This window comes from Macrobrachium rosenbergii, chromosome 30, assembly GCF_040412425.1.
Source record: "Macrobrachium rosenbergii isolate ZJJX-2024 chromosome 30, ASM4041242v1, whole genome shotgun sequence".
Classification (NCBI taxonomy): domain Eukaryota; kingdom Metazoa; phylum Arthropoda; class Malacostraca; order Decapoda; family Palaemonidae; genus Macrobrachium; species Macrobrachium rosenbergii.
In genome coordinates this window covers 15,656,001-15,683,500 of record NC_089770.1, presented here as the reverse complement: position 1 = coordinate 15,683,500, position 27,500 = coordinate 15,656,001, and the positions used below count along the sequence as shown (strand labels likewise).

The 27,500-nt window shown below is 35.8% G+C and overlaps 1 protein-coding gene and 1 pseudogene across 1 annotated transcript in view; both read right to left on the bottom strand.

Moving 5' to 3' along the window:
• The window catches only part of LOC136855098 (nephrin-like), a 31,086-nt gene extending 30,351 nt beyond the window's left edge, over positions 1-735 (bottom strand). Inside the window, exon 1 of the mRNA XM_067131928.1 lies at positions 541-735. Coding sequence (XP_066988029.1) covers positions 541-586 — 46 coding nt within the window. The 5' untranslated portion in view covers positions 587-735. The remainder of the gene's footprint in view (positions 1-540) is intronic.
• The window catches only part of LOC136855099 (kin of IRRE-like protein 2), a 38,241-nt pseudogene continuing 11,414 nt past the window's right edge, over positions 674-27,500 (bottom strand).

Sequence of the window (27,500 nt, the reverse complement as noted above, 5' to 3'; positions counted from 1 at the left end):
CTATTCTGTTTTATATCAAATTTGTTTGCAATTTAGTTTAATATTTTTTTTATCTAAGATATGGCTACAAGATTCTCAACCACCGTTCCCAATATTATTTGCTGACGAATTTCGATATAAAATTCTTCATAAATTTATTTCACTAAGTTTGAAAATATTTCATTCATGAAACGAAATTAGCACAGAAATACACCTTAGAGTTTAGAAATCGTGGAAACTCAAATTTTATCGTGATATCACAAGAGTTCATAATATTAATTTTTCTTCCATTATACTCTTTTTTCGTTAGTTCTTTTCATGACCTATAATCTCAAGCTCAGTTCTCATTTAACAGGAAAAAGACGTTATTCTATTACTCATGAACTCAAATACAGTTGACAAAAGTTACTCAAAAAGCTCGAGTAAGTCATGTTGATCATGAACTCAATCTATAATAAACGAGGAAAATTTATCAGTTGTTGACTCAAGTAATTTCTTAAGCATTGTCTTAAACCATAACAAAAGAAACAACTATCTCTTAACGATAAGATCCAGACTTACAATGGACAGTGAAGGTAACGTTGGCACTCAGAGGCTCCTCGGCCATCTCGTTGACTGCCTGGCACTCGTAAACAGCCTTATCGTCTTCTGGTCTCGCCTTGATGACCAGACTCAGTTTTCCTTCCTCTTTTTTTCATCGTCGTCTCTTGAAGTGAAATTCTGAGGCTTCAGGAGCTGGCCGTTCCTGTACCAGGTGAGTTCCGGCGTAGGATTGCCTCCAGGGGACTCGCAGGTGAGAGTGACGAGGTCCCCAGCTCTTAGGATACCGCCGGGAAGTACCCGCTGATGACCGGGGTTTTGGTGGATCTGAAAGAGAAGAAGAAGACCTGGGTTTGTTTACATTGATTCGTGGTGGCTACAGAGCAAGTTGGAAAATGGTGCTATGTTTTTGAAATAGAACTGTAGGATTAAGATATGATTTTAAAGTGTTGAATTTTATATATGAAATGAAACGTTCGGTTTCTTTCCTGTTTTTGACAAGATCATTTTTTCGATGGCATGTTGTTGTATGATGAATTGACTCTTTCTCGTATTCGCTTTAAATAGATACTGTTTATTGTTCGTATTATATCCTAACAGATGAATATATATTGCACAGGCATATCAGAGACGTTCATATTCAAACAGATATTTGTGCATATAAAAAAAATTATGCGATTGCTCAGGGTATCCAATAGACGGCTAGCTAGAGAGAGAGAGAGAGAGAGAAAACGTTGATTATCTACATTCTATATTGAAAATAAGAAGCCACACGAACAATTGCTTATTTTGATCCGAAGTTTCGAACGTGTATGAGCCGTTATTTCAGTACTTAGAAGTTGAAAAGACAAATTTAGTTATCAGCCTACATCTGTAATTACTTAGACAGAGAGAGAGAGAGAGAGAGAGAGAGAGAGAGAGACAGAGACAGAGACAGAGAGAGAGAGAGAGATCATTAGCCTAGGGATGGGGGAAAAAGGTTTAACTTTTTATAAATCTTCCTGATGACGTTTTGATGAGAATCCGTGAAACAACAAGCCTGGAGAGGGCTTTCCCATCCACATCAGGCTTCAGTGATCAAAGCTTCGTTGAATTATTTGAAAAAGGCTTCGGGAGATCGTTCACTTAATCGACAAGCTTTATATAGAAGTTTTTGTAGCTTCAACGTTCATTTTAGGGTGTAACGGCATAGCTCTTGCAAGAGACTTTACTTACGAATAATTCATCATATATTTCCTTTTAATCCGATACCTATTTATATCCGAAAGAAAATACAAATATACACTAATTTCAGTAAAAATCAACTATAATTATGTACTTAATTTCAGCAAAAATCAACTATAATTTTGAATGAATACATAAATCCAAATTCCAATTTACCACCTAAGTACATATTATGTAGATGGTTACATTCATATAATTTCTCTTGGTAATGACTCATACATAGATATATACACTCATGCAAAGATTTCTTGTGGAAAATGCTCGAATTAAATTTTAATACACGCAAACACACACACATATATACATAAATATATGTATATGTATATATACATATATATATATATATATATATATATAATATATGTATGTATATAATTACTAACAGGACCTCATTCAAACCGGATGGTATCTAGTGGAGATATTTATTAAAAAAAGTTACTAGATACCATCCATTTTGAATGAGGTCCTGTTAGTAATTGTACTAATGCACAGAACAATTGTGTATGAACAATTATATGTATATATATAAATATTATATATATATATATATATATATATATATATATATATATATATATATATATATATATATATATATAAAACAAATGACAAATCATTCCAAACTACTACACAGACAGGGGCATTTACATACACACAAGAATGTGCAATCACGTACGCACACAAATCACAGCCTCAACTTACGCAGGACAGAAAGCACGACGGACGCCACCAAGGGCGTCGGGGAGTTCGTGAGGGAGGGATGCACTGCCCTGCAGGAGAACTGCTGGCCGTCGTCCTCAGCCTCAGGCGTGATGACCAGGTGACTCACGACGCTCCAGCTGCGCCCGTTGGAGGAGGTCTCGAGCCTCTCCGTGTGGAGATCTGGCGTAGGATGGCAGAGGATGATGCTTAGATTATGGGTGTTTGCTATACACTTAGTGTTTAATTCTATTTTATGATGTGCTTAGGTAATGTTTTCCCGAGATGTCAATAACCAAAGTATACGGGCACGAGGAAAGTGAAGCGACGGATTGCAAGATCTATCACCTTTACTCTACGGCATTTTCGAGCAAACTCTTTGCTTGAAAATGCCTCAGAGTAATGGCGAAAGATCTTACACTCTACTGTCTCACTGTCCTCATGGCCATATACTCTGTATTGTATACCACATTGTTGTTCTCATGACAGAAGTATTATATATATGTATATATTTGTGCATGTATATATATATATATATATATATATATATATATATATATATATATATATATATATATATATATATATTATGATAAAGTGAATGTTTGTATGTTTGTCCTCTTGTAACGACCAGAGTGGGCCGTTATGCAGGTTCTTTAACATACTCAGGACGGGGGCTGTCATGACTGACGGCAGATGCAACAAACAAAAGGAGGGGGAAAACAACAAAAACAATAAAATGAGCTTAAACTTAATTTATTTACAATATTTACAAGTGAGTCAGGTCTGGTAAAAGATAAAACCATAAATACAAAAAAGCCAAAAGGCAGCACTAAACAAAATCAAGTTAAATAAACAAAAAGTAGCTTAAAAGAAAAAGGCAAAAATAAACAACAGCAGGCAGAAAAAAAATATCAAACATACGTCCTCCATCAGGGCACCAAGACAGCCCTCAGCTGTGCACCAGGGACAAAAACCCACCAACCAGAAAACCCCGATGGAGACGTCAGGACAGCCTCACGCTGTCATCAAAGATGAGCAGCTCGTGGTCACGACTACTCATGGTCACACTCCACCTCTACGTCGTGCTCCACTTCGTAGGCGTGCTCCAATTTGCTGCTCAAAAACTCGACCAACGTCGACTCCAAAAACTGCCTGCTGCTGCTGCCACCCGCTACCTTCGCTGCCCTACCAGACCCGACTGAAGACAGAAAACGGCAGCTCACCACGAAAACATCAAAACAAAAAAAACTTGAAGGTAAGGAGGCAGCAATCCACAAAAGGGAACGAGCCCCAGCAGTTCCCGCAAAACCATCATCGTGACACCTCTATAGAAATCCGAACCACTTGACAGACCCAGATGAAATTTGGCACGCGGCCCCTATATCACCCCGGAAAGGTCATAACTCAGAATCAAACCCCTACCCCGTGGCAGATACAAACACAGACAAAACAAATGAAATTTACATTTTTACCGGCGCTATCCACCTCTTTTTCAGTAACTTAATGGGAGTCACTGCAAACCCTATAATTAGGTTAGTACATCCAAAAAATTAAACAGGTGTGTTTGACACTTAGAATTACTTTCATTCAGTCAGAAAGCAATTAAGTAATAAGTAATTATTTATTAATAGCAGGAACGTCGGGAAAGGAAAAATAAGGATTTGGTGGTGCTAGATAAAGTATTACTGGAAAATGTCCACTGCCTCGCCAGGCCACCACAAAATACTTGGTGGTTAACGGTTAATCCAAACGAATTAATTTCCTATTTTGCGATCTGCCCTTGAATTTAGGATGAATTTCAGCGACGAATTAGCATTTTAAAATATTTTGATAGACGTAATGAGACTTTTCTAAATTCTATACCTTTTAGTAAACATTTTAATAGCATGACCTCAACGACGTCAAACACATAATTGTTGTGGCCTGAATGCAGTATATTTGACCGTCACCGTTGGATTTGTAGCGGAATTCAGTAATGAATGTGGTGAAATTACGAATATGTATGCCGATATAGTCCGTGGTCGTTCATAGTTAGCTGTTTCTCTCTCTCTCTCTCTCTCTCTCTCTCTCTCTCTCTCTCTCTCTCTCTCTCTCTCTCTCTCTCTCTCTCTTGTGTTTCTTCCCTCTCCCTTCCCTCTTCCCTCCCCTACCTGTAGACTGTCATTCAGGGTTTTTCCGGGCAACGCCAGGTTGGTCAACTAGTATATATATATATATATATATATATATATATATATATATATATATATATATATATATATATATATATATATATATAATAAAATATGTAAATACATGTATATATATCTGTATATATATATAAAATATATTTTATATTACTCATACCTTGATCAAGCATAAATCCGTTCTTGTACCAGGCGACAGAAGGGGCTGGCCGACCGTCCCTGACGACGCACTCTAGCTGAAGGGTCTGCCCCTTAATCCCTTCTACTGCCTTCCCTTCCTTGTCACCCTTGACGCTGATGCTCGACGGGGCCACTGGCGGGAAGGATAGATTCGTAATCTACATTAGTCAGTGGGTTCTGTAACAGGGTGATTCTGTGCTACACCAGAACATTCGGTAGGTAGAGTGTAGGGAAATGTACTTGTACTAGAAAATACATTGTAGTACAGTGCGTGTAGAACTGTACAGTGCACAAGGAAACTATGGCAGACCAAATATTTTACTGTAGTTTTAGTGTAGTACTGCATGTTAGAGTTTATGGCTGGACTGTGTAATGTAGGACACAGCGCAACTCTGTTCTGGACAATATATCATAGCAATTCTTGAATATAGTATATATACTGTGCATTACAGTACAGCTCAGTACTGAGTACCTCTGTAGAATATACTGCAGTCTGGCACAGTATTGTACTGTGCAGTTCAGCAAAGTCCAGAAGAAGTTATGATGCAATATGTAGTACAGTGTAACATAGTTGAGTATGAGTGAAACTACTTTAGTTTACTGTTTAGAAGTAGATAAGGATAAAATGTTTGGAGAATAACGTACAGGTAGTATAAAGAACACACAAAAACGCCAAATAGCAGTGGAGCCATGCTAAATGCAACACGGTCTATTGCTACAAGACTACATAGGATAACACAGCAGTACAATACAGCTATTTCAATGTCTATCAATATACGGCACTTTATAAACATATCGTGGAATTTTTCAGTGATTCACAAACATACTGTATTTCATCACAGAGGGATGCATAACAAGGTGTTTCTTTCATCCATAAGACAACAAAGCGTTCCATGAACAACTGATGGTGCTATTTAATAAAAGCGTATGCCACACGCCACAGTCAGTTATAGTGTTCTCAGAATCATATCACTGACCTTAGTGAAGAGCTTTATCGAGGCAGTTAAGGCAGTTATATAAACAGTACTCAGTCGGGCTAGGCACTCATTAATATCCTCACACCCTGTTTTTTTTTTTTTTTTTTTTTTTTAAAATTCTTTCTCCAAATCATTGCTGCCATCATAACTTTCTCGTTCTCATTTCAGAGTGCGAAAAAAGAAGTTGGACAATTTTGCATCGTAATTAAAAAGAAAGACGCGAAAAGTTTACGAATCAAGACTGCTTGGACCAAAATTACTTCTTTTTAAGGACAACTTCTCAAAACATTTCTCTCACAGTGTTCTCAATTTTTTTTTTTTTTTTTTTACATTTTTCGCTCTCTTCAATTTCCTACTTTTGTTAACGACTCGATTTTGTCAATAAAAGTTAGATTTTAGTTGGGTCTCGGTAAATAGGAAATAAAGAGTTAATTTTCCGAGTTGTGTGATGAAGGAAGTTTTTTGTCACAGCTGAACGGCGTTGAAACTCTTCACCGAGTGAATTCATTTTTACGTTCCCCCAATTTTGCAGATCAGGACCTCATCTGGGATCCGGAAAATTCATATTTTCCAATATTTTCTGATTGATTGCGAGAGACGGAAATTAGGGAAGGCCTTTTTTCTTGGCTATAAATATTTGTCGCTTTTTTCATTGTTTTACTAATTTGTTCTACATTATGGGTCATGTATTTTGTCTTTGCTGTCTTTGTTTTCTTATTTCTCTTAGTTTTTTTTTTTAAACAGGAAGTGTTTTACATATTTTTCATTTATGTTTACGTGGTTTTTTGTTCCGATATTTTTTTATTTATTTCGTTCCGTTGGACCAGTCATTCGTGAGAAATAAATATGATGGACGAATATAAAGAATTCTAAAAGACTTTTACATCCTGAGAGTCTTGTATATTTGAACTAGGTTTGTCAGAAGTCTAATTACTGAAACGTTTCCGGAATATCCAAATGAGAACTGGAGACTGAGATGATACATTGTGAATTTTAGCAAAACTTTCTTTTAAAAGGAAAAGTCTTAGTGTAAGACGATACTGAGTGATTTAGTAAGATTCTCTTTAAACTCACGAAACGAAGTCAAGTAAAATTACAAACAAACACTGAGAAATACTTGAGGGTAAATCCTGGCGCAGCAGAACCAAACAGAAAATCTTTTGAAGTTTGAACGACTACAAACACGGAGCATGCAAAACTCATGCAGAAGGATTTTTGATTGGCACGCGAGGTATTTGATTTGCAAATAAGGTGTTGGGAATTTCAGTAGAAGGTAAACAAAATTATTTCACCTGGTTTAGAGTCTTCATACATTTCTTGAGAGAGAGAGAGAGAGAGAGAGAGAGAGAGAGAGAGAGAGAGAGAGAGAGAGAGAGAGAGAGACATTCGAACATGAAGCGTCCCGAATGCAATATTCTTATTGACATGGAAACAGATAATACTTGTTTGGTGTGCGAATACTTGGAAAGAATATTATACACTGTGCATCTTTTATTCACTCATGCTGATTCATTTGTTGATTCATTCAGGACCTCGCTGTTCCCCATTCATTCATTCATATTTTTTATTCATTCGTTACCTCGCTCCCCCTTTCATTCATTAATTAATTCAGTCACTACTTCTTACTCATGCTTTATGTTCATTCATTACCTCACTCCCCCTGGCATTCATTAATCAACTCATTCACTACTTCCTATTCATACTCTTTATTCATTCATTATCTCACCTCCCCACTTGTTTAGTAATTCATTCATTCATTCACCCATTCATTCCCTACTTACTTATATCCTCAATTCATTCATCACCTCCCCCACCCTTTCATCCATTCATCCATCTATCTATTCATCCATCCATCCATTCATTCCCTACCTCTTACTCATACCCCTGATTCATTCATGACCTCACTCCCCCTTTCATCCATTACTCATCCATTGGACTAACCCATACAGGTAACGTTAGCGGCTGCCCAGAGGGCACTGGTGGTGGCCGTGGGTCCCACTTGGCACTGGTACTCCCCGTCGTCCTCCAGGGTCGTGCCGTTGATCACCAGATGGTGCTCTCCTTTGCAGGATCTCCGAAGTAGGAGTATCGAGGGTAACCTGGCACCTCCCTCTCGAATCCTTGGGGGGAAGGGAGGAAGGAAGGTCAGTAAAGGGATTTCGTTTGTTACGGATAATAATTTTGACGTTATAGCTGAGTTTCAGCAGGAATGTTTTACATTGTGTAGTATTTGTGTGGTTTTTGTCTGTTGGTTTGTTATATTTTGTTGTAACTTTCCCTGTCTTTCTCTATTACACACACACACACACACACATATATATATATATATATATATATATATATATATATATATATATATATATATATATATATATATATATATATATATATATATACTGTATATATATTTATATACATATACATAAAAATATATATGTATGTATATATGATATATGTAATATATACATATATGTATACATATACATGTATATGTATTGATAGGTATATATATATATACACACATATATATGCAGTTATGTATATATATCACTAATTTTTCACATGATCAAAAGACAACATTACTAAACTATCTAAAAAAGGTAACTTCAACCAGTAAGAAACATATATGTCGTTTGTGGTAAGTCTGAAATGTATACATGTGTAAATCATACTTTGATTACTCTTCGATATCAATTTGCTTAAAGGTATTGACACATGCTATTTCCATGATTGAGTTGCCTTTCAATTATAACCAAATATTACTAATTGACTGTCAAGGAAATTGAATATCATATCCCCAGCGAGCAAATACCCATTTAATTCAATTCATTTCAGTATGATGAGTCAAATTTATTTCACAGAATTAATTTTCATATTGGAATGAGGTTCATTTTTTAAGCACAAACAAGTTTATCCTGTACAGACGCTTCAGAATTAATGTCTGAAACCGCTGCAGTAAGATGGTTTTACGAATGGTATTTTTCTATGGGAAATTGGCCTTCTAGGAACTTTCGAAAATTTACAAAATTGGAACGAGTATAAATATATTGAATTAAAACAAGGAAATTTTGGGATAAATGCTTCTCGTCACCGTCTACATTAAAGCCTGTTTATGAATTTTTTAGTTATAATCCCTTTATTAGAGGCAGTGGCTTTCAATTCTCAATCACTCTTGAAACCGCGGTACCTTATACAGACTAGGTCCAAGTGCAATCTCTTTCCAACACCTTAAACTACTTCCTGCCCCATAGTTTTTATATTGTTGCTTAAGGTGCGTCCAAACCGCAGTTAAACATGTCATAAACACATGTCGTCGCCAACTCAAACACAAACTGGTTAAATACAAATCAGCGATTTATTGGTAGTCCTAAACGGAGCTTCAGATTATCCAACACTTATCCAAAGATTCATTCTCCATTAACGGTCATCGACTTGTCTTCAACCTGTTTGTGACATGTATGTAATAAGTTGGTGGTGTGTGTTTGTGACATGTTGGTGACATGTACTTTAGTGTGAACTCATCCTTACTGACCGAGGGTAAAAGTTCTCGTGATCATACGTCCCTTTGACTTACTCTTGCATAAGGACTCACCGAGGGCGAAGCCGTCCTTGGTCCACTGGGCTTTTCCCTGCTGGTTCTTGACGACGCACCTGAGGACGACGTCCTCCCCAAGGGTCACCTCCACGCTCTCGGGAACCACCACGAAGTGCTGCTCTTGGTCGGCCGCCTCTGCTGATTAGGGGGAGGGAGGGAATGGAGGGCGCAGAGAGGCAGTTTGTTTAGTGGCTCGATTTACAGTTTTTTTTTTTTTTTTTTTAGAATTTTAAGTCTCCTGGCTGTATAACATAATATAGATTTAATTTGATTTAGTCCCTTCCAGTTTGCATGTTTTAAACAGTGGCGTCATAAATAATAATTAGAAAAAAGGTCATGTGTACAAAGTTCTATTTCTATAATTTTTTTTTTTCAATCCAAAAGCAGCGAAACTCTAACGTCCTTTTAGTAATAATAAAAAAACAAAATGGTTCTATTTTGTAAAGCCCACAAGCAGTTGAAATCGTTGATTTAGTCAGAACAAAGATAAAATCACTATTGGCTTTAACAATAATCATATTCAATATATACAGAGTTTTACCCAAAAGATAAAATCGTAAATTTTCCTCAAAAATCCTCCCTTGAGAGAACTTTTCCTTCTACTGCAGACATTTCGATGGCGCCTACTTGCTTTGCTTCTTGTGCAATTGTCAAAGTTTATCGTCTGCCTCTTCATTATTCCCCTTCCTGTTGCAGAATGGTCTGCCGGGTTTGTTTGTTTGTTTGTTAGTTACTTGCCTTCCAAGAGTCTTGTCCGCCGGAGTTTGTTCGCTGGCTTCGTTCAGAGCAATTTTCCTCCAGGGCTTCATAAAACGTCTCCGGTTAAGGGAGGGTTTATAACTCAGATAAACGTTGGAAAGTTCCCTTGTTCAAATGAAATGGAAAACACAAGGTATGTTTGTATAATTGATATTTCTGAAGAGGAGTTGGTCCCCAGGACTCTCTCTCTCTCTCTCTCTCTCTCTCTCTCTCTCTCTCTCTCTCTCTCTCTCTGATCGACACACGCACGCACGCAGACACATGCACAGACTTTTCTCTTCATCCCTCGAGACAAGACTCGAAATTTATGCAGTATATTTACATAGCTGAAGTGCCTCGTGGAATATTTATCCATCCGTCTCTCTCTCTCTCTCTCTCTCTCTCTCTCTCTCTCTCTCTCTCTCTCTCTCTCTCTCTCTCTCTCTCCCCGAGTGAGCCAGTCCATGGCACAACTCTGAGTTCCTTTCTTCATCTCCCATTCTGTTCTGAGAAATGGGAGCGCGGAATCCGTCTGTATTTTTCGTCACCGTGAACTCCTGTTCCGCTGGGGCGGTGTTCATGTCCTGTGTCCATTTCCGAGAAGAAGAAGAAGGCAGAGGAGACTGAAGGTTTTAGTTGGTCGATCTCTAGTTACTTTATTCTGCTCTCGAAAATAATTTGTGGCCGTTTCTATGACAAGTTTCTTTGGTTATTGTTTTTCTGTCTTTTCTTGGCTTTTATGGTTTATATTTGTGGAGATTTCTGGTTATGTACTGAAAAGAATTCGGAAATTTAAACCGTATTTTTCTACGAGCTTTATTTTGTTTAAATAATTCAGCTGGAAGCGTCGAAATTATACAAATGCAAAGCCATTCAAGGTGGGTGATGAGTACGAAATGACTCATCTTCTGGAAACAAGTTTTCTGACCGTATAATTTGCGTAGATCAAAATCAGCATTTATGATTTAATCACGTATCAAAGTAGAATAAAATCATCGATGCATGATATAGTTTTTTTTATTTCAGGACACAAACACAAGTCATACAAATTATTTTCGTAGGTAAAATTTAGTTATGATAGTTGGGGTCAAACGTCTTTAGCCTTTCCCCTAATCGTGATTATTATCCCGTCAACACAAACAGGTAGATCAGAATAAACACCTTTTCCTGAGACATCTGGCAACAATGTAAATCACCCCATTTTAATCGTAAATTAGTAAAATTTTAATAGCCTAGAAACCTCTTTACATTAGGTTTTCCCTTTTAAAAACACTACATACCCGTAGAATGTGCCTTGTTGAAAGTTATTAACTGCAGTTACATTCTCACAAAGTTTAAAGATGGACCAAAGACCCAGATAAATTTATTTAGACATCTATCAAGGCTAACGCTGATTAACGATTCATATACCTCGCATTCTATGTAATACCTGGAAAAAAGAGGTTTATCAACTGCAGACATTATCACTGCAGTTTAATTTCCATTCAGTAGTATGGAATAAGCTTTAAATAATTTATCTTGTTATTTTCGTAGCACATCTCGTGAAATCTTTGTGCAAGTAGCATGTTATCTAGTTCTACTTTTGTATACTTTTTATCTTTAGTTTAAACAGAAAAGAGTAAATATAACTGGAAAATATTTCTTGCATGAAATTTTAACGTTTCACAACACCTAGACAAAAAAAAAAGGTAGACTCATTAACAAAATATTAAGTTCCTTGTGAAACAGAGGAAGAGCAGGCGCCAAAGTGCAACAAAAGCAACTTCAAGAACCATCCTCAAGGAAGATGAGGAACGAAAGGCACTGAAGAATTCCCAGGAACAAAAAGAAGAAGAAGAAGAAACAATCCTACTGAGGATTTTAATGATGTTATCTGGCGCCCCGAGGAACAATAGCCAGGAACCAGACACCAGAAACAAAGATCGTTGTGACACAAGCCATTTGTTCTAAACAGAAGATATTCTCTCTCTCTCTCTCTCTCTCTCTCTCTCTCTCTCTCTCTCTCTCTCTCTCTCTTATTACACGTCCTGCGTCTTCACGCTCTGCAACAACACACACACACATTCTGTGTTGTCTCAAGTGCTGAGTACTGCGAAATTACTTCCGGGAACAGTTATGTTATTTTAATGTTCTCCTTTTTTTCTTATTTCTCTGGAAAAGCGTTTTAGCATATGAGTTTTTCGTAGCGCTAATTCTATAATTTAGATTTTTTTTACCAAACTTTTTTGATACACGGTTTTTATAGATTTATTATAGGGAAAATAGTTCCTGCTATTATTCTATATATCCCGTAAATTTATGCATGTTTGTGTGTGTGTGTGTTTTAGCACTAAATCTTAATGAATGGAAATTCCAGTCACCTATGGAATTATTGCTTTCTCGTTTTCATTTAAAGCTTTGACAAACCAACTCGTTTCTTCAACAACACATCAGCCCTCAAACGCATGCAACATAATTTCATTCTGCCTTTAAAGTATCGTAGCATTTAGTTCATGTAAAAAACCTTTCCACCTCAATCTTCCAGTGTCTACTTCTCTCTTCCCCTGCCTTTCAAACCGGAGGAGTTGGACAGCTCTTACGGCTCCCTCGTTGGTCACTAAGGCTGCGTCTGTAACTGAGAAGTGTCTGTGAGGTTGTTAGTACGTAATTACATTGCTTATTGGCAAAGACGCGTTAAAGGGTACGTTTATGTAAATTGGATGAATTGCTTTTCATTTTTTTGTCTAATTTCTCATTTTAACTTTTCCGTGCATATTCCTCCCACCAGTCTCAAACAAGGACGAGAAAGATCTCTCTCTCTCTCTCTCTCTCTCTCTCTCTCTCTCTCTCTCTCTCTCTCTCTCTCTCTCTCTCTCTCAGGAGAAAACTGGATGAAGGAAAGTAAAATCGAGAACAAATTCCATTTCTGCGTAATTTTTCTTCATTTAACTCTCTCTCTCTCTCTCTCTCTCTCTCTCTCTCTCTCTCCTCTCTCTCCTCTCTCTCTTCCCCTATCCGCTATAAGGACGAATGACCTATAATATAATAATAATAATAATAATAATAATAATAATAATAATAATAATAATAATAATAATAATAATAATAATAATGGATACCTCAACTAAATAAAAAAAATTGCTAGATAAAATGTTAGTTCATCCTCCAAGTCACGATTCACCCCTCTCGAGTGAATCCTGGAGGTTCCCAAGGGTCATTGCCTAGGACCCTTGACTTCATCCCTCAATCTCCTTTTGCCATACACCTTCGACAGGGTCCTTCAGGCGACTACTTTTTCGGATGTTATGGTCACTCGTAGGAGAGATATGATGGGGTTCTGAGATATTCCTTGGTAATTTGTAATTATTTTTTGGTAGCAAGACCATTATCGTTAATGGATTTAGGTGCTGCCTGCTATCTGCTATTATTGAATTGATGAAAAATGTTCAAATATCTAAGTCACCGTCGTCGTTCTCTCTCTCTCTCTCTCTCTCTCTCTCTCTCTCTCTCTCTCTCTCTCTCTCTCTCTCTCTCTCTCTCTCTAAAAAGGCGTGTGATATGTAATTGTAGATGCTGTTTATTGGAAGATACTAAATTTATTCAATTCTATAGACATCTTACACGCACGCGCACACATATATATATAGATAGATAGATATATAAAACACATATAATATATATATAATACATATATATATATATATATATATATAAATGAATATACATATCTATCTATCTGTCTATCTATCTATCTATCTATATATATATATATATATATATATATATATATATATATATATATATATATACAATCATAAAAACTTGATAAGATTCAAACAGTATATTTTGGGCGGAACAGCAGTGCTGCTGTCTGTGGAACGTGGTTAAGGCTAAGTAGCAACTTACATATGCAGCACATAATTGGAAATCAAGAGGCTCACTGATTTGACTCTCTGAGTGAGGGCTCGAGAGTCATTGAAGAATCATTAACAAAAAAACCCCAAAAGCTCTTGTCGACCAAGCCTGCAGTCAAGTGCCTCTCTGGCGTCTTCTTGTGTTCTGTTTGACTGGTTTACTTGGATTCCAGTACATGTATTTTCACTGGAACAGACAGGTACTGCAGGAAAGCACTTAGGACCTCGCTCATGGTAGTTATTTGGTCAGACTCTCCAAGATGTACGAAAATCCCTGAGTATCCGATAGCTAGTCCTTGCAATCACTTGTGTTCTGTCAGTCTCTGGGATAGCTTGCCTCCTGTATTCCCTACATAATATTATGTTGCAAAATATCTGTAATTTACTACTCAAATCCAGAATTCACTTATTGTGTTTTCGAATTTCTGAGGGTTTTAAATTCCAAGTGATCTGGAATTAAACAACATCCGTCAGCATCTTACCAAGCTATTGTACCCTATGTTATCCAATAAGCAGTCAACAAAACAAATCAACTTTGTTTTAGAGATCGCTGATCACCCCATATTCGACAACTCATTCATTTTGCACTACTTCAAGTCCATGGGAAATTCAGCTATTCATGTATATATAACTGAAAACTAAACTCTCTGGTGTTTAAAGTACCATGTCTTGATTATAAAATCTACAGTACTCCAAGAGAATTGCAAAGGGCAGGAGAGCTGCAAAACACTGCTTAGATTTCTGTAAATTTCGTTCATCTGACTGAATTGGATCACAAGCTTTTGCTGGGGATGAAATTCTCTCTCAAGTAAATGATTCACCAAAACTGACTTCCAGAGAATTCTCCATAGTGCAGACAAAGTCCACACCAGTAAGGGTTGAAACAATGAACGTATGGATCTCCATCTATCAGAAGATTGACAGTTTATTTCTAATAGCTTAAAATGGTTATTATTTATCTTCGTCAGCATGTGCATAGCTCTTAAAAGTATTTTCTTAACATACTGTATTTCCTGGAAAGGAAGACATTAGTTTTACTTGAAATGTTTGATATAACTGTTTTGAAGTTTATTTTATTGGGCTTTCACTTTATTATTTATAAAGACATTTATATTCAACAACAAAAAATGGCCCTGGCGTGATGACAATGACCTTAGTACCTGGTAGTTAGTCAGATGTTATAAGCCAGCCAAATATTCACTCCAAAATACATGACGAGGGCTGAATGGCTAAGGTGTTCTGTAAACACTGTAATTTGAAAATGGATATACAGTATATATATGCATATGCATATATATATATATATATATATATATATATATATATATATATATATATATATATATATATATATATATACTACATGTGTGTGTGTGTAAGAGAGCAAACTTAAAACTTGCATGCGTGTTCCCCCCATATCAAAAATATATATTATTTCTTCTTTCTTATTCTGCATTGTCTATTTCCAAAGTCAATTTTCATGTCTGCCAATATTCTCGGCGCCTTTGAAACCATTTCAAGTTCCATAACTCAGGAAAGTTATTTCACTTCTATTGTTTTTTCCTTCACTTCACTTATAGATCTAAGTATACTTTTTTCGCTTCTTGCAGCCTCCGAGAATTTACAGAAGTTCCAGTACACATTTCATAATAAAATGAACGAAAGTTACACACAGTTAAAAATAAGTGCCCAGAAAACCTGGAAGAAAAGTATTTTGGAATGTACCTTCCAGAGTCCATTCCAGAGGAGAAAGAAGAACAGAATGGAAAATTAAACAGAATAGAAAGAAGGAGAAATCGACACGAAAACTTGGCATAAACTTCGCGGATTGTGGAAAGAAATCGGTGTAGTCCCGCTTCTGTTTCTCGCAGTGAACGAACGATTTTGCGTCTTTGAACGAATGTCAATGGAAAGGCCTGGTGTTCTGGCTGAAGGGGCCGATTGGAAACACTGAGTCTGGAACGTAATAAATTGCCCCTTTGCTTTGGTCTCAGGGGCTTTTTTCTTTTTTCCTCGTGCATTTTTTTATTTTTATTTTCGTAAGAGGCTTTGAGGCTGTCGCCGAGGGAAGCAAGTCTCGTTAATAAGCGAACGAGTCGACATTTTCCAGGGAGTTCTTAGATGATGATCGAGGTTTTTTGATGATAATAATAATAATAATAATAGTAATAATAATAATAATAATAATAATAATAATAATAATAATAATAATAATAAATTTATTATTTTGAAAGATTTCCTTAAGCTTGATTAGCAAAGTGTCTCTTATTTTTTTATCTCTCTCTTTTCGATTATATTATCTACAAGATAAAGAAGATCAAATGTAAGTAAAAAGAAATATTAGAAATAGAAGCGTCATCTTCGAGAATGTCAAATTGTCCCATAACCCAGCATATGGGTTACTCTGCACTTTGGCCTCCCGTTCTATTTGACTTTCCCCCCACCCTTTGTAATACATCTTGAATAACATCAGTATCAGGCTTAGTCTGACGATTGGCTCTCTTCTGTCCTGCATAAAAGAGTGAAAATCCTTCAGTTTGCAAGATAAAGAATCCTACGTAGAAGAGGCTGAAGGACCTACTTACAAGAGGCTAACGCCTTGGAAGTTATATGCACGGAATCTCATTCTTTAAAACCACAATAAAAATAAAAAAGCTGCTTAGAGGAGGAAAATATTAATGATATCATAAAGGAACAACGTTATAGGTGCTCTGGGTTCCTGATAAAATGGGAGCCAACTGGTTATTGAGCCATCTGAACCACTGAGAAGAAATATCTTTCCAGGGGAATTCGCACAAACATCTGCGTATATGACTGAGCATTTGCTTGTCTCATACGGTCGTTTAGGACTGTTTTATAGCTAAGGCCAACCGCCCTTATGACAATGATTTTGCTGTCTGCCCCCTTCGACACCGCAGGAAGTTATTACACGACCCTTTGGTGATAAAAGGCGCCTTCCTATATGGGTCCTGCGATAGGAATACAGGAGAAATGAGACATTCCTTTCCCTAACGGAGACGTAAGAAAGAGCAGGATTTGATTTATGAAAATCAGGCCACGAAGCCAAGCACCGGGCACATTCATCCATTCAGTGCTCAAGGCAGAGCAAAGAGAGAGTTGGAGTGGTGGGACAGCAAATGGAAGAAAGGAAGTGGAAGTGGAAATAAAGTAAAAGGGTAAAAAATGGGCGCAGCTAGGGGCCGAAGGGGCGCTGACAATAACCTTCAGTAACGCCTGCAGTGCACCGTGTGAGGAGCACTGATAGCTCAACACTACTACGGAGTAAGAGCAGGATTCTTGAAGCGTTTTTGCCGAAAGAAGAAAGAAGCAAATAAAAGGAAGAGGAATTTAATGGGTGGTAATGTCAGTTTACGGAAACGGTAAAGCATCATGTCTTGGGAATAAGGAATCGGGAAGATGATTCCAGAGCCTGGCGGTAGAAGTAAAGTAATCATCACCCATTAAAAGCTTGTTGATTTCACCGGAAATAATGTTATGCTCTATTTTTGAGGGGGTGTGGACATGGAGAATGGGGGTGTGGGCGTTAACGCACATTTTCCATCATTCATCCGTGAGCGAAGTATCATTTACTCACTCTTTGCTATTCATTAAATGTTCGTCATTCATAAAATCTGAATCACAGCGAGAAAAATCTCGCTTGTTCCTATCAATTTCGACAGTATATCATTAATATTAAAGATATTATCCACCATTTCTTCTTCTCCTCCTTTCTTAAAGAAAACCAAAACATTTCTTTTATCTTCGGTCGTATATCGAAAGTATTAACCTCAATATCATTTGTTAGTCCATGTTCTTCCATCATCCAACATGAAAACAAAAGTAATACTACAGAATATCATCTTTGGTTCTGTCCCCGCGGAATTCACACACGCACAAAAATAAATAAATAAATAGAAGTATTCAAAGAATATAGCATTTCTGGAATCGCAGCCTCGTAAATTCCCGCCAGCCTTATTCCTAAGGGATCTAGAAAAAGCATAAAAAAGGAATTCCTTGTGCCTCGTATTATTCAGATTATTCCGCCTCTGAAATATTCAAGTGGCTCGCTATTCGACTTCGTACCCCCTGCTGGGTGGATCTTATTTCTACAGCTGGTCTCCGGAGGTCTTAGCAGGGGCTTGGTGTCTTCTTTCTTATAAAAAAACTCCTGGCGTTTGGGTGGGAATTATTTTGATAATTTAATTGATTTTTTCTTCTTATCCGAAATGACATTTTTTAAATTTTATATTAAGAAAATCCTAGTGGACAGTAAGACGGGAGAAAGAGAATATGAACGGAGGTATATTGAAGGTTCTTTGCAGCGTCCCTTCGGCCCCTAGCTGCAACTGCTTTCATTCCTTTTACTGTACCTCCTTTCATATTCTCTTTCTTCCGTCTTACTGTCCAGTCTCTCCTAACAATTGATTCATAGTGCAACTGCGAGGTTTACCTCCTGTTACACCTTTCAAACCTTTTCACTGTCAATTTCCGTTTCAGCGCTGAATTACTAGTGTAATTATATTTATGTATGCCTAAAATCTATAAATATAATTACACTAGTGTTTTAAAGAGGGTTATCTTTATAATTAAATGGATTTTTTTCTATACCAGAAATATTTTTGTCTTCTAAAAACTAACGGCGTTTAGATTAGGATCATTTACATAATTTGAAGGATCTTTTTATTGTAAATGCCTTAAAATGTGTTATAATCAATACCACGAAATGTAAAATATTGATTTTTAAACAATGAAAATTTTGTCAAATAATTTCTTAACAATTTCTTCAATTACTTTATTTTATTTTAAAGCCTCGTTGCATTTAAAATTTGTATAGTGGCCACCTCCAAAATCTGCTAAATTCAAGTGATTGTTAAAATATTAGGTTTACTAAATATTGGGAAACAATTATATTTTTCATACAAAATGTTAAAATTGCGAATTTCTCCTATTTTCTTAATATCCGGATATAAACAATTGATATGAATCCTAGTATCAGTTCGAATACTCCTTAATACATGATTCATATTCATAAAAAATTAATAAGGACTGACGTGGAATATTTTATTCAGATCTCCGAAGAAAAATAAACGTTTTGGTCAAGACAAGAATATCCACAGAATAGAGAGAAAGGCAGACTATTTCCTTTGTGTTTAGTCAAAAATCTTCTTCCTACTTTCAGTATATATTTCTTCTTCTCCACTCCTGGCATGAACTAGGTGTGAAAGGTACCCTCCCCGTCGGCCTTTATTTCATTATATTTTTTCATGGTCAAAACAGCAGTTTCTCTCTCTCTCTCTCTCTCTCTCTCTCTCTCTCTCTCTCTCTCTCTCTCTCTCTCTCTCTCTCTCTCTCTCTCTCTCTCTCTCTCTCTCCTCTTTTCTTTGCAAACCTTAGTAATGAGCTTTTGAGAACAGCAGTTTTTTCTCCTAGAAAACTCAAACCGGGTTTTAGTAATATTTTCGGTTTTTCAGTCTCTTCGGAGAATTTATGACATAGTTTTCATAATTCCAGAAAAGTCATGACTAACCTTCAATCCATTGTTGTATGTAAATCAGAATGGCAATAAAATGAATTAAAACAATTTAACAGGTTGAAAAAAACTAGTTTTTACTTAATAGAGGAAATCAAAAATAGTTCAAGAAAAACCAGATATTCCACAGCTTGGCAGCATAAGAAATCAAAACAGCCACTGAAAAAAAACTTTGTCAGAATGTCACAAAAATGACAAATGCCTGCCACTTTTGCCTATTTTGTCAACTGAAAAATAACTCTCAGTAATTTAACTTGCTTCAGACAAGTCATTCAGAACGAATAATGTTTTATTTGCCTCCATGAGCGAGCATTTTTGACAAGCAGACTCAACTCATAAAAATTCCTATTTATCTGGAGCATTTTCCTCTTGAACCCTCAGAAGGACTTGGCTTCGGAAGAACCAACTTTTCACAGAAGTGTCAAAATTTACTTTCAAGTGGCCGAGGGAGTCAGAGGAAGCGTCACAAACTTTTAATCTTTTAAGAAACTCTTCAGTTGAGGCAACTTGCTTTTAAAATGTATTTGATCTTATGCATTTGTATATATTATTTTTTTCATTTTTTTTTTACATTACTCAGATTTCATATTTGTCTAATTATTAGATCATTTCTTTCGTATTTGTTTTATATCTGTGCGATTTGATATTTTTAGACAAGCATTAATTTGCCCAATCGGATATTTGTATTACGATGGAGATTTTTAATTATATTTCTATCAACTTTAAATGTATTTTTAAAAAGAATCTGTGCCTATCCTCATGTTTTTTTATCAATTAAGTCTTTATAATGTATTTTATAGTTTTATCCAGTAACTTTCTAATGTGTATCAACATTATATATATATATATATATATATATATATATATATATATATATATATATATATATATATATATATATATATATATATATATATATATATATATATATATATATATATATATATATATATATATATATATATATATATATATAAATATATATACATATATATATATATATATATATATATATATTATACTGTATATATAGAAATATATGTATACATATATATACATGTATATTTATATATATATATGGTGGGTATATGCATTTGTCATCAAAAGTCAGCATTAAATAAAAGAATTTCCAGCAAAAGTATTTCAGAGCAGAAAAATCTTCAGGTATTTAGCAGGATATATTTTCTTACATCTATTCTTTTAAATCTATTATGAGGGAATGTACGTACATTGAAACCTGAAGAATTAACCTCAAATCTATAAGAAATGTATCATCAAATGAATTTCTTACCTTTGTCGCTGGAGTCAACAGAAGTCAAAAGTAGATAGCTAACAATCAACTCTAGAAGTCTCCGCCATCTTAGAAAAACCGCCATCTTGAATGCGTGGGAAATGAAAGTTAATATGATACACTTTTCGTCACCATACTTTCTCATCAAAGTCTCACGAATCATAGAAAACGAGGTAACTGTCTTTTTCTCATTTTTAAAAGGTTTCAAATACCTTCAAGTCCATCTTAGTAAAATCGCCATTTTGAATCTACACTCACTCTAGAAATCAGTTTAAATGTCTCTTATTTATAATGTTTTTCTTCAGTGTCTTCCATCACTGCATCAGTTTTAGAAAAATAACTGTCTTGGGTATTGTGAACTTTTTATAATCATCGGATAGATATTCTACTTCCATGATCAAAAGTATAATCGAGATCTATTTTCCGTTTCCTTGTTTTACTTTTCTAATGAATAGCTTCCACCACTATCGCCATCTTGGAAAAATCCGCCATCTTGACACTCCAGAAACTTTACAACAAAATATCATTGAGAGCTCTCATTGTCACATTCGGCATCAAAATCCACAGAAAAAAAAAACCTGACGGTACGTAATTCTTTCCTATATATAAATCCGAGAAGAATGACGGGACTTTCTTTTCCATGTATGAGAATTTCCATCCCTGGCGTCAAGATTCAATCGAAAATATAGAGACATGAGACCATTGCCGACGATTTGTGATACGGCCATCGCGCCCAATACTAGATGTCGGGGGAGATTTCGTCCTCAGTGTCTAGGGAGATTTCGTTCTCATTTTCCCCAGACTGTCGAAGAAGTCGCTTGATTCATGCAAGGACGATCTGGAATGGGAAAGGAAGATAAATTTAGGGGGAAAGGACATTTTTAGGACGCAACTGATTGCCAATTTCCCTGGATATCGATTTCTTTCCCATGGAAGACAAGACGCCCCTCGCTCTTTCTCGTGCTCAGATCAGAATGATATTCAAAGTAGACTCGTTTTTCCCTACTATTAGAACGAATAGCCAGGGAAGACGCATAATCGAACTAGGGTTCAATGAAAAAAAATTTTTAACTGAAGAGGCATGATGCACGTACGTCTCTGTCTCCCACCTAATATCTCAGTGATGTAAGTTGCCACATGGTTAGGGTCTCTGGGACAGAATCAGTGATAATTCAGACAACATACAGAGAGAGAGGGGGTGGTGAGTGGCTGTTGGAATAAAGGAGAACTTATGCCACTTCGAAATATCTTCCAGTCTGAAATATATTCAAAGGAGCTAGCCAAACGAACAGAAACACACACCGTAAGACAGCGTATCAGTTCTCAGCAAGGAGAGGGTATAACCGAAAGGAGCCACGTTCATTACGCCAAGCAAACCGCTGCGGATCATTAGAAGGTAAAAAAAAAGAAAAAAAAAAAAATGAGCGAGAGAGCCTCTGATGGCAAACAGCTGCGGATCATTAGAACGTAAGAAAAAAATAAATAAAAAATTGAGCGAGAGAGAACTCTGATGGCACTACAGAACTTTTCGTGGCTCCTGAGAGCCCTCGATAGAGCTCACTGCATTAAAGCTTCAATCATACGTGAACGTTTAATGAGTTTCCATTCCTCTACGTTTATTTTGTCCAAAATGCAATGAATGAACGCTCCCACACTTTGAAAAGGGGCGTTTCCTTATTGAGAACCCTTGAGGTAAGAGGAGAAAAATCAACGAGTTACAATTTCTTTTTTTCTGCTGGATGATGACTGCAAAGATGTACAAGATTGGAAGGTGAATTTATCGATACGTATGTTTGTTAATTTATTTTGCTGTTTGTCTGTCTTGGGACTGGCCTCGTGAAGGAATAAACAGAAACGTATAACGATAAATAAATGAAAACAAATTTTAACGAAGCAACGTAAGAAAATCCGTAATAAAAAACTGAGAACACGTACAATAATAATACAATTGACACATAACACAATGGAACATGAGGCATATACAGTATATATGTTTATGTATATGTATATGTATATATATATATATATATATATATATATATATATATATATATATATATATATATATATATATATATATATATATATATATATATATATATATATATATATATATATATATATATATATATATATATATGTGTGTGTATATATATATATATATATATATATATGTATATTAATATATATATATATATATATATATATATATATATATATATATATATAATATACATATATATATAATATATATATATATACAAAAATATAAAAACTATATATAACTTTGAATCCAGATAAGCTCAGGATTATCCGGAACTTTAGCTGCTGTAGGTGTTAAAAGATTTGAATTTTAGATTAGATTTACTGCTCTTGAGATTAAGTGAGGATTAGACGACTGGATGGAGCTACGAGTAAAAACAGGCGTTTGATATATCTGACTTGAGTAAACTTAAAGAGATGGCAGAAAAGAGGCTGAGAAGCAAGAAAACAAGAGGGGAACTGAATGAGAAATACAAAGTACAGGAGAAGGGACTAAACAACACAATAGAAGATATAAAACAGAGGCTTAAAGCCAAAGCACATAAGATCCAACGGTACATGAACAGGAATAAAGAATACCAACAGAACAAACTCTTCGGAACCAACCAGAAAAGACTATACAGCCAACTAAGAGACTCTGGGAAAACATGGCGCTATCCGGTATCACACAGCAAACATGCAACATAACTACAGGAAATCAAGGCAGAAGAAATGGAGAGAATAAAACAAAGATTCATCAAGATCACGACAGAAACAGTCAACCACCAACTAAAGAAAATGCCCAACTGGAAGCCCCAGGTCCCGATGAAGTCCATGGAACTGGCTGAAAAACTTCAGGGCCCTACACCCACGAACAGCAGAACAACTCCAGCATTGTGTCACAAACCACCATGCGCTCAAATGGATGCTGACCACCGGGAGAACATCCTTAGTGCAGAAAGAACAAGGGAAATATAGCAGGTCTATCACCTGCCTACCAATAATGTGGAAGTTACTTGGGACATCAGGATGGAGTTTGGAATAGAAAAATGCTCCTTGGTCAACGTACAAAAAGGCAAAGTGATAAGGACTGAAGGGATAAAGCTACCAGACGGGAATTGCATCAAACACATAGATGAGACAGGATACAAATACCAAAGAACAATAGATGGAAATAACATCTCACCCATATGGAGGAAGTGCAATATGAAAGACGAGACCATAAACCACATAGCAAGCGAATGTCCGGCGCTTGCACAGAACCAGTACAAAAAGAGGCATGATTCAGTAGCAAAAGCCCTCCACTGGACCTTGTGCAAAAAACACCAGCTAGCTTGCTAATAAGTTGTGCAAACACCAACCTGAGGGAGTAATAGAAAACGATCAGGCAAAGATCCTCTGGGACTATGGTGTCAGAACAGATAGGGTGATACGTGCCAATAGACCAGACGTGACGTTGATTGACAAAATCAAAAAGAAAGTATCACTCATTGATGTCGCAATACCATGGGACACCAGAGTAGATGAGAAAGAAAGAGAAAAATTGATAAGTATCAAGACCTGAAAATCGAAATAAGAAGGATATGGAATATGCCAGTGGAAATTGTACCCATAATCATAGGAACACTAGGCACGATCCCAAGATCCCTGAAAAGAAATCTGGAAAAACTAGATGCCGAAGTAGCTCCAGGACTCATGCAGAAGAATGTGCTACTAGAAACAGTGCACATAGTGAGAAAAGTGATGGACTGCTAAGGAGGCAGGATGCAACCCAGAACCCTACACTATATAAACTGTGATAGACAAAAAATGAATAAAATAAAAAAATTATTATTATTATTATTATTATTATTATTATTATTATTATTATTATTATTATTATTATTATTATCTTTTACCTAAAATTGCTTTACGCATATTTTAACTAAAACTGGGAAGGCACCGAAAACATTTTTATGCTTGCATGAATATGAAATTTTGAAGCTGAACATATTTTCCAAACGTGTTCTCCAGCTCATCTTGTATCAGGGAATCCATTTTGAAAATTGCATGCGGTTCTAAACTAAGCATCAAGCACTTGCGTAAGAGCAAATGAACATATTTTTGTGTAAGATTCAGCCGAACTTTATTTGCATTTTGCATGACCTGACTTTGAACTGATAATGCTAGATGGATTTTGTAATAGGGTTCTGGGTCTGGGCATAATAAGAGTGTTACTTTTAGTCCAGCGATGAAAACTCATTCTTGGTGTTTGTGTTGAATGGTTAAGAAAAAAGCCACTGTAAAAAAAAACAAGTATAAGAGAATAAATAAAAAAAAAAGGAGTTTTCTACCTTCAATGATGTCCTCTTCCTCTTCAGTACAGCTGAAGAGACCTTATTGAAGGTCGAAAGCTCCGGTTTTATATTTATTTACTTAAACTTGATTGTATTCAGTTTTATAAAATTGCTTTTTCTCAGCTTTTGTTTTAGCATCGAAGGAAATACTATTTCCTCTTCGTTTAAAAAAGTCTCCCTAACTGTCAATGAATGCATTTTTTTTTAAAGTCCTTCTTCTTCTTCTTCTTTATGAATTTTTCGCTGACTTTCAAACGCCAAAGCTTCATTTTAAATTTACAACTGTGCGTAAACCGCCAGATCACGTATCAGACCTTTTACAAGCCTGAATAAATGTTCCTGCGCATAGAGTACAGTACACTTCCTCGATATTTTGTATAACCTGGCCAATCCTAATTGAAAATGCCAGGTGCCACACGCTGCGACAAAAACAGCAGCCGGGCAAGCGTCAGCAAAAACATATTGTTTTCAAAAACATGAACCATTTGTGCACTGGAGTGGATGGTACACTCTTCAACTAAATTTCCTGTTATTCAGGAGCCTTTTTGTTTATGAATTAACTTTTGGCAATATTATTACCTGAAACATTTCTGAGAAAAAGCTCATGATTTCGTTGACGTCAGTAATGAAAGAGTTTAAATTTTTAAAAGGCTGTTGGTATTAGCTAGTAAATATAGCGTTTTTGTTGGTGAATTAACTAAGGCAGTATTATGACCCGCAGCGTTTCTGAGAAAAAGCTCATGATTTCATTGGCATAAATAATGAAAAAATACGAATTTTTAAAAGGCTGTCGGTGTTATCTAGTAAATATAGCATTTTTGTTGATGAATTAACGTTGGCAATATTATGACCTGAAACATTTCTGATAAAAAGCTCATGATTTCAGTGACATAAATAATGAAAAAATATTAATTTTTAAAAGGCTGTCGGTATGAATGAGTAAATATAGCCTAAGACTTGTCAGACAAAAATAGAAATGTGGTCGATTATAGAAGAAGGAATATAATATTTCAAATAAAAATTTCGGAACAAGTAAACATGGGAAGTATTCTTTGTCTAACCCGTAAGAAAAAAATATCACTGGATATTACATATAAAATAAATCCTCTTTTTCTGCCTAAATTTGATCAAGACTTCTTTAAAAAAAAAAATCCAAAATACCTCAGGGATTTTTTCCTGCCTAATATGTCCGAGAGACGTAAAATTCTCGTAGCGTATGGCCGCAGATGTAGGGCCATTGAGTATTTCTGAGTATCACCCAAAAAATATTTCTTATACAGTTTTTTTTTTTTTTTTTTTTTTTTTGCGAAGTATAAGATGAAGACTTTCCAAGTAGATATTAAGAATAAAATTCCAAAAAATGGCATAAGAAGAAAACCAATCAATTTCTTTTCACCATACCTTTGGGTTATCTTTTTATGGAACTTCACAAAGTTAGAGATGTTACGAAGAATATGCGAATAATTCCATATTACGTCCCGTGAAAGAAAATAAAATATTTTCCAAACTATTTCCATTCGTAACCTGGTGAGGGTGGGTGGAGGTGGAGGTGGAGGTGGGGGTGAGAGGAGGGAAAGGGGGAGGGGTGAAAGGCTACTTTATCTTACATTTATGTTCTATTTGTTTTTAAAGCTGGCATTTTGCCAGCAGTTTGGGACAAAACAAAAAAGAAAAAATTAATGCCACGCCTGTAGATAAAAGAGAACTGTTTATAACATCTTTTCCTTTTTTTTTTATTAACTGGGATTAATTTTCATCCTTACTAAAGAGGAAACGAAACTAAACATCTCCCAAAATCTTTGGAGAAAAAAATTTTTTTCGTGCTCATATTAAATCTAGCGTCATTCAATTAGGAGTTGAAAGACACACCTTTTCCATAAGGAACAGAGGGAAAAATTCATAACAGAATTCGCTTTCTGAGTCCTCTATCCGCGTCCAATACCTTTCGAATTCCTGAATTGATCTGGCTTCGGTTTCATTTCGGAGTACCAAGGCTACGTTCGTTGGAATTTTTTTTTATTTTTTGATGTAAGCAAATATTTTGCTCTAGTTTAAAGCAGTTATAATTTATTTACCTATATAATGTATAAAAATAAAAGGGATTAGTGCACAAAAGCTGGAAAAAATGAGAGAAGGAAATTTACCTTTTCACCAAATTTCTGTCTTTCATTTCCTCCAAATTATCCAGTAGTTTTGACTCACTATACTTTGGAAATAAATAATTCGACGGTTAGCCAATGCAGTATGTCACATCAGTGTACAAAAAGCTATTAATGCTGGAAGATTCCTTCATGCCATGGGGAGAGG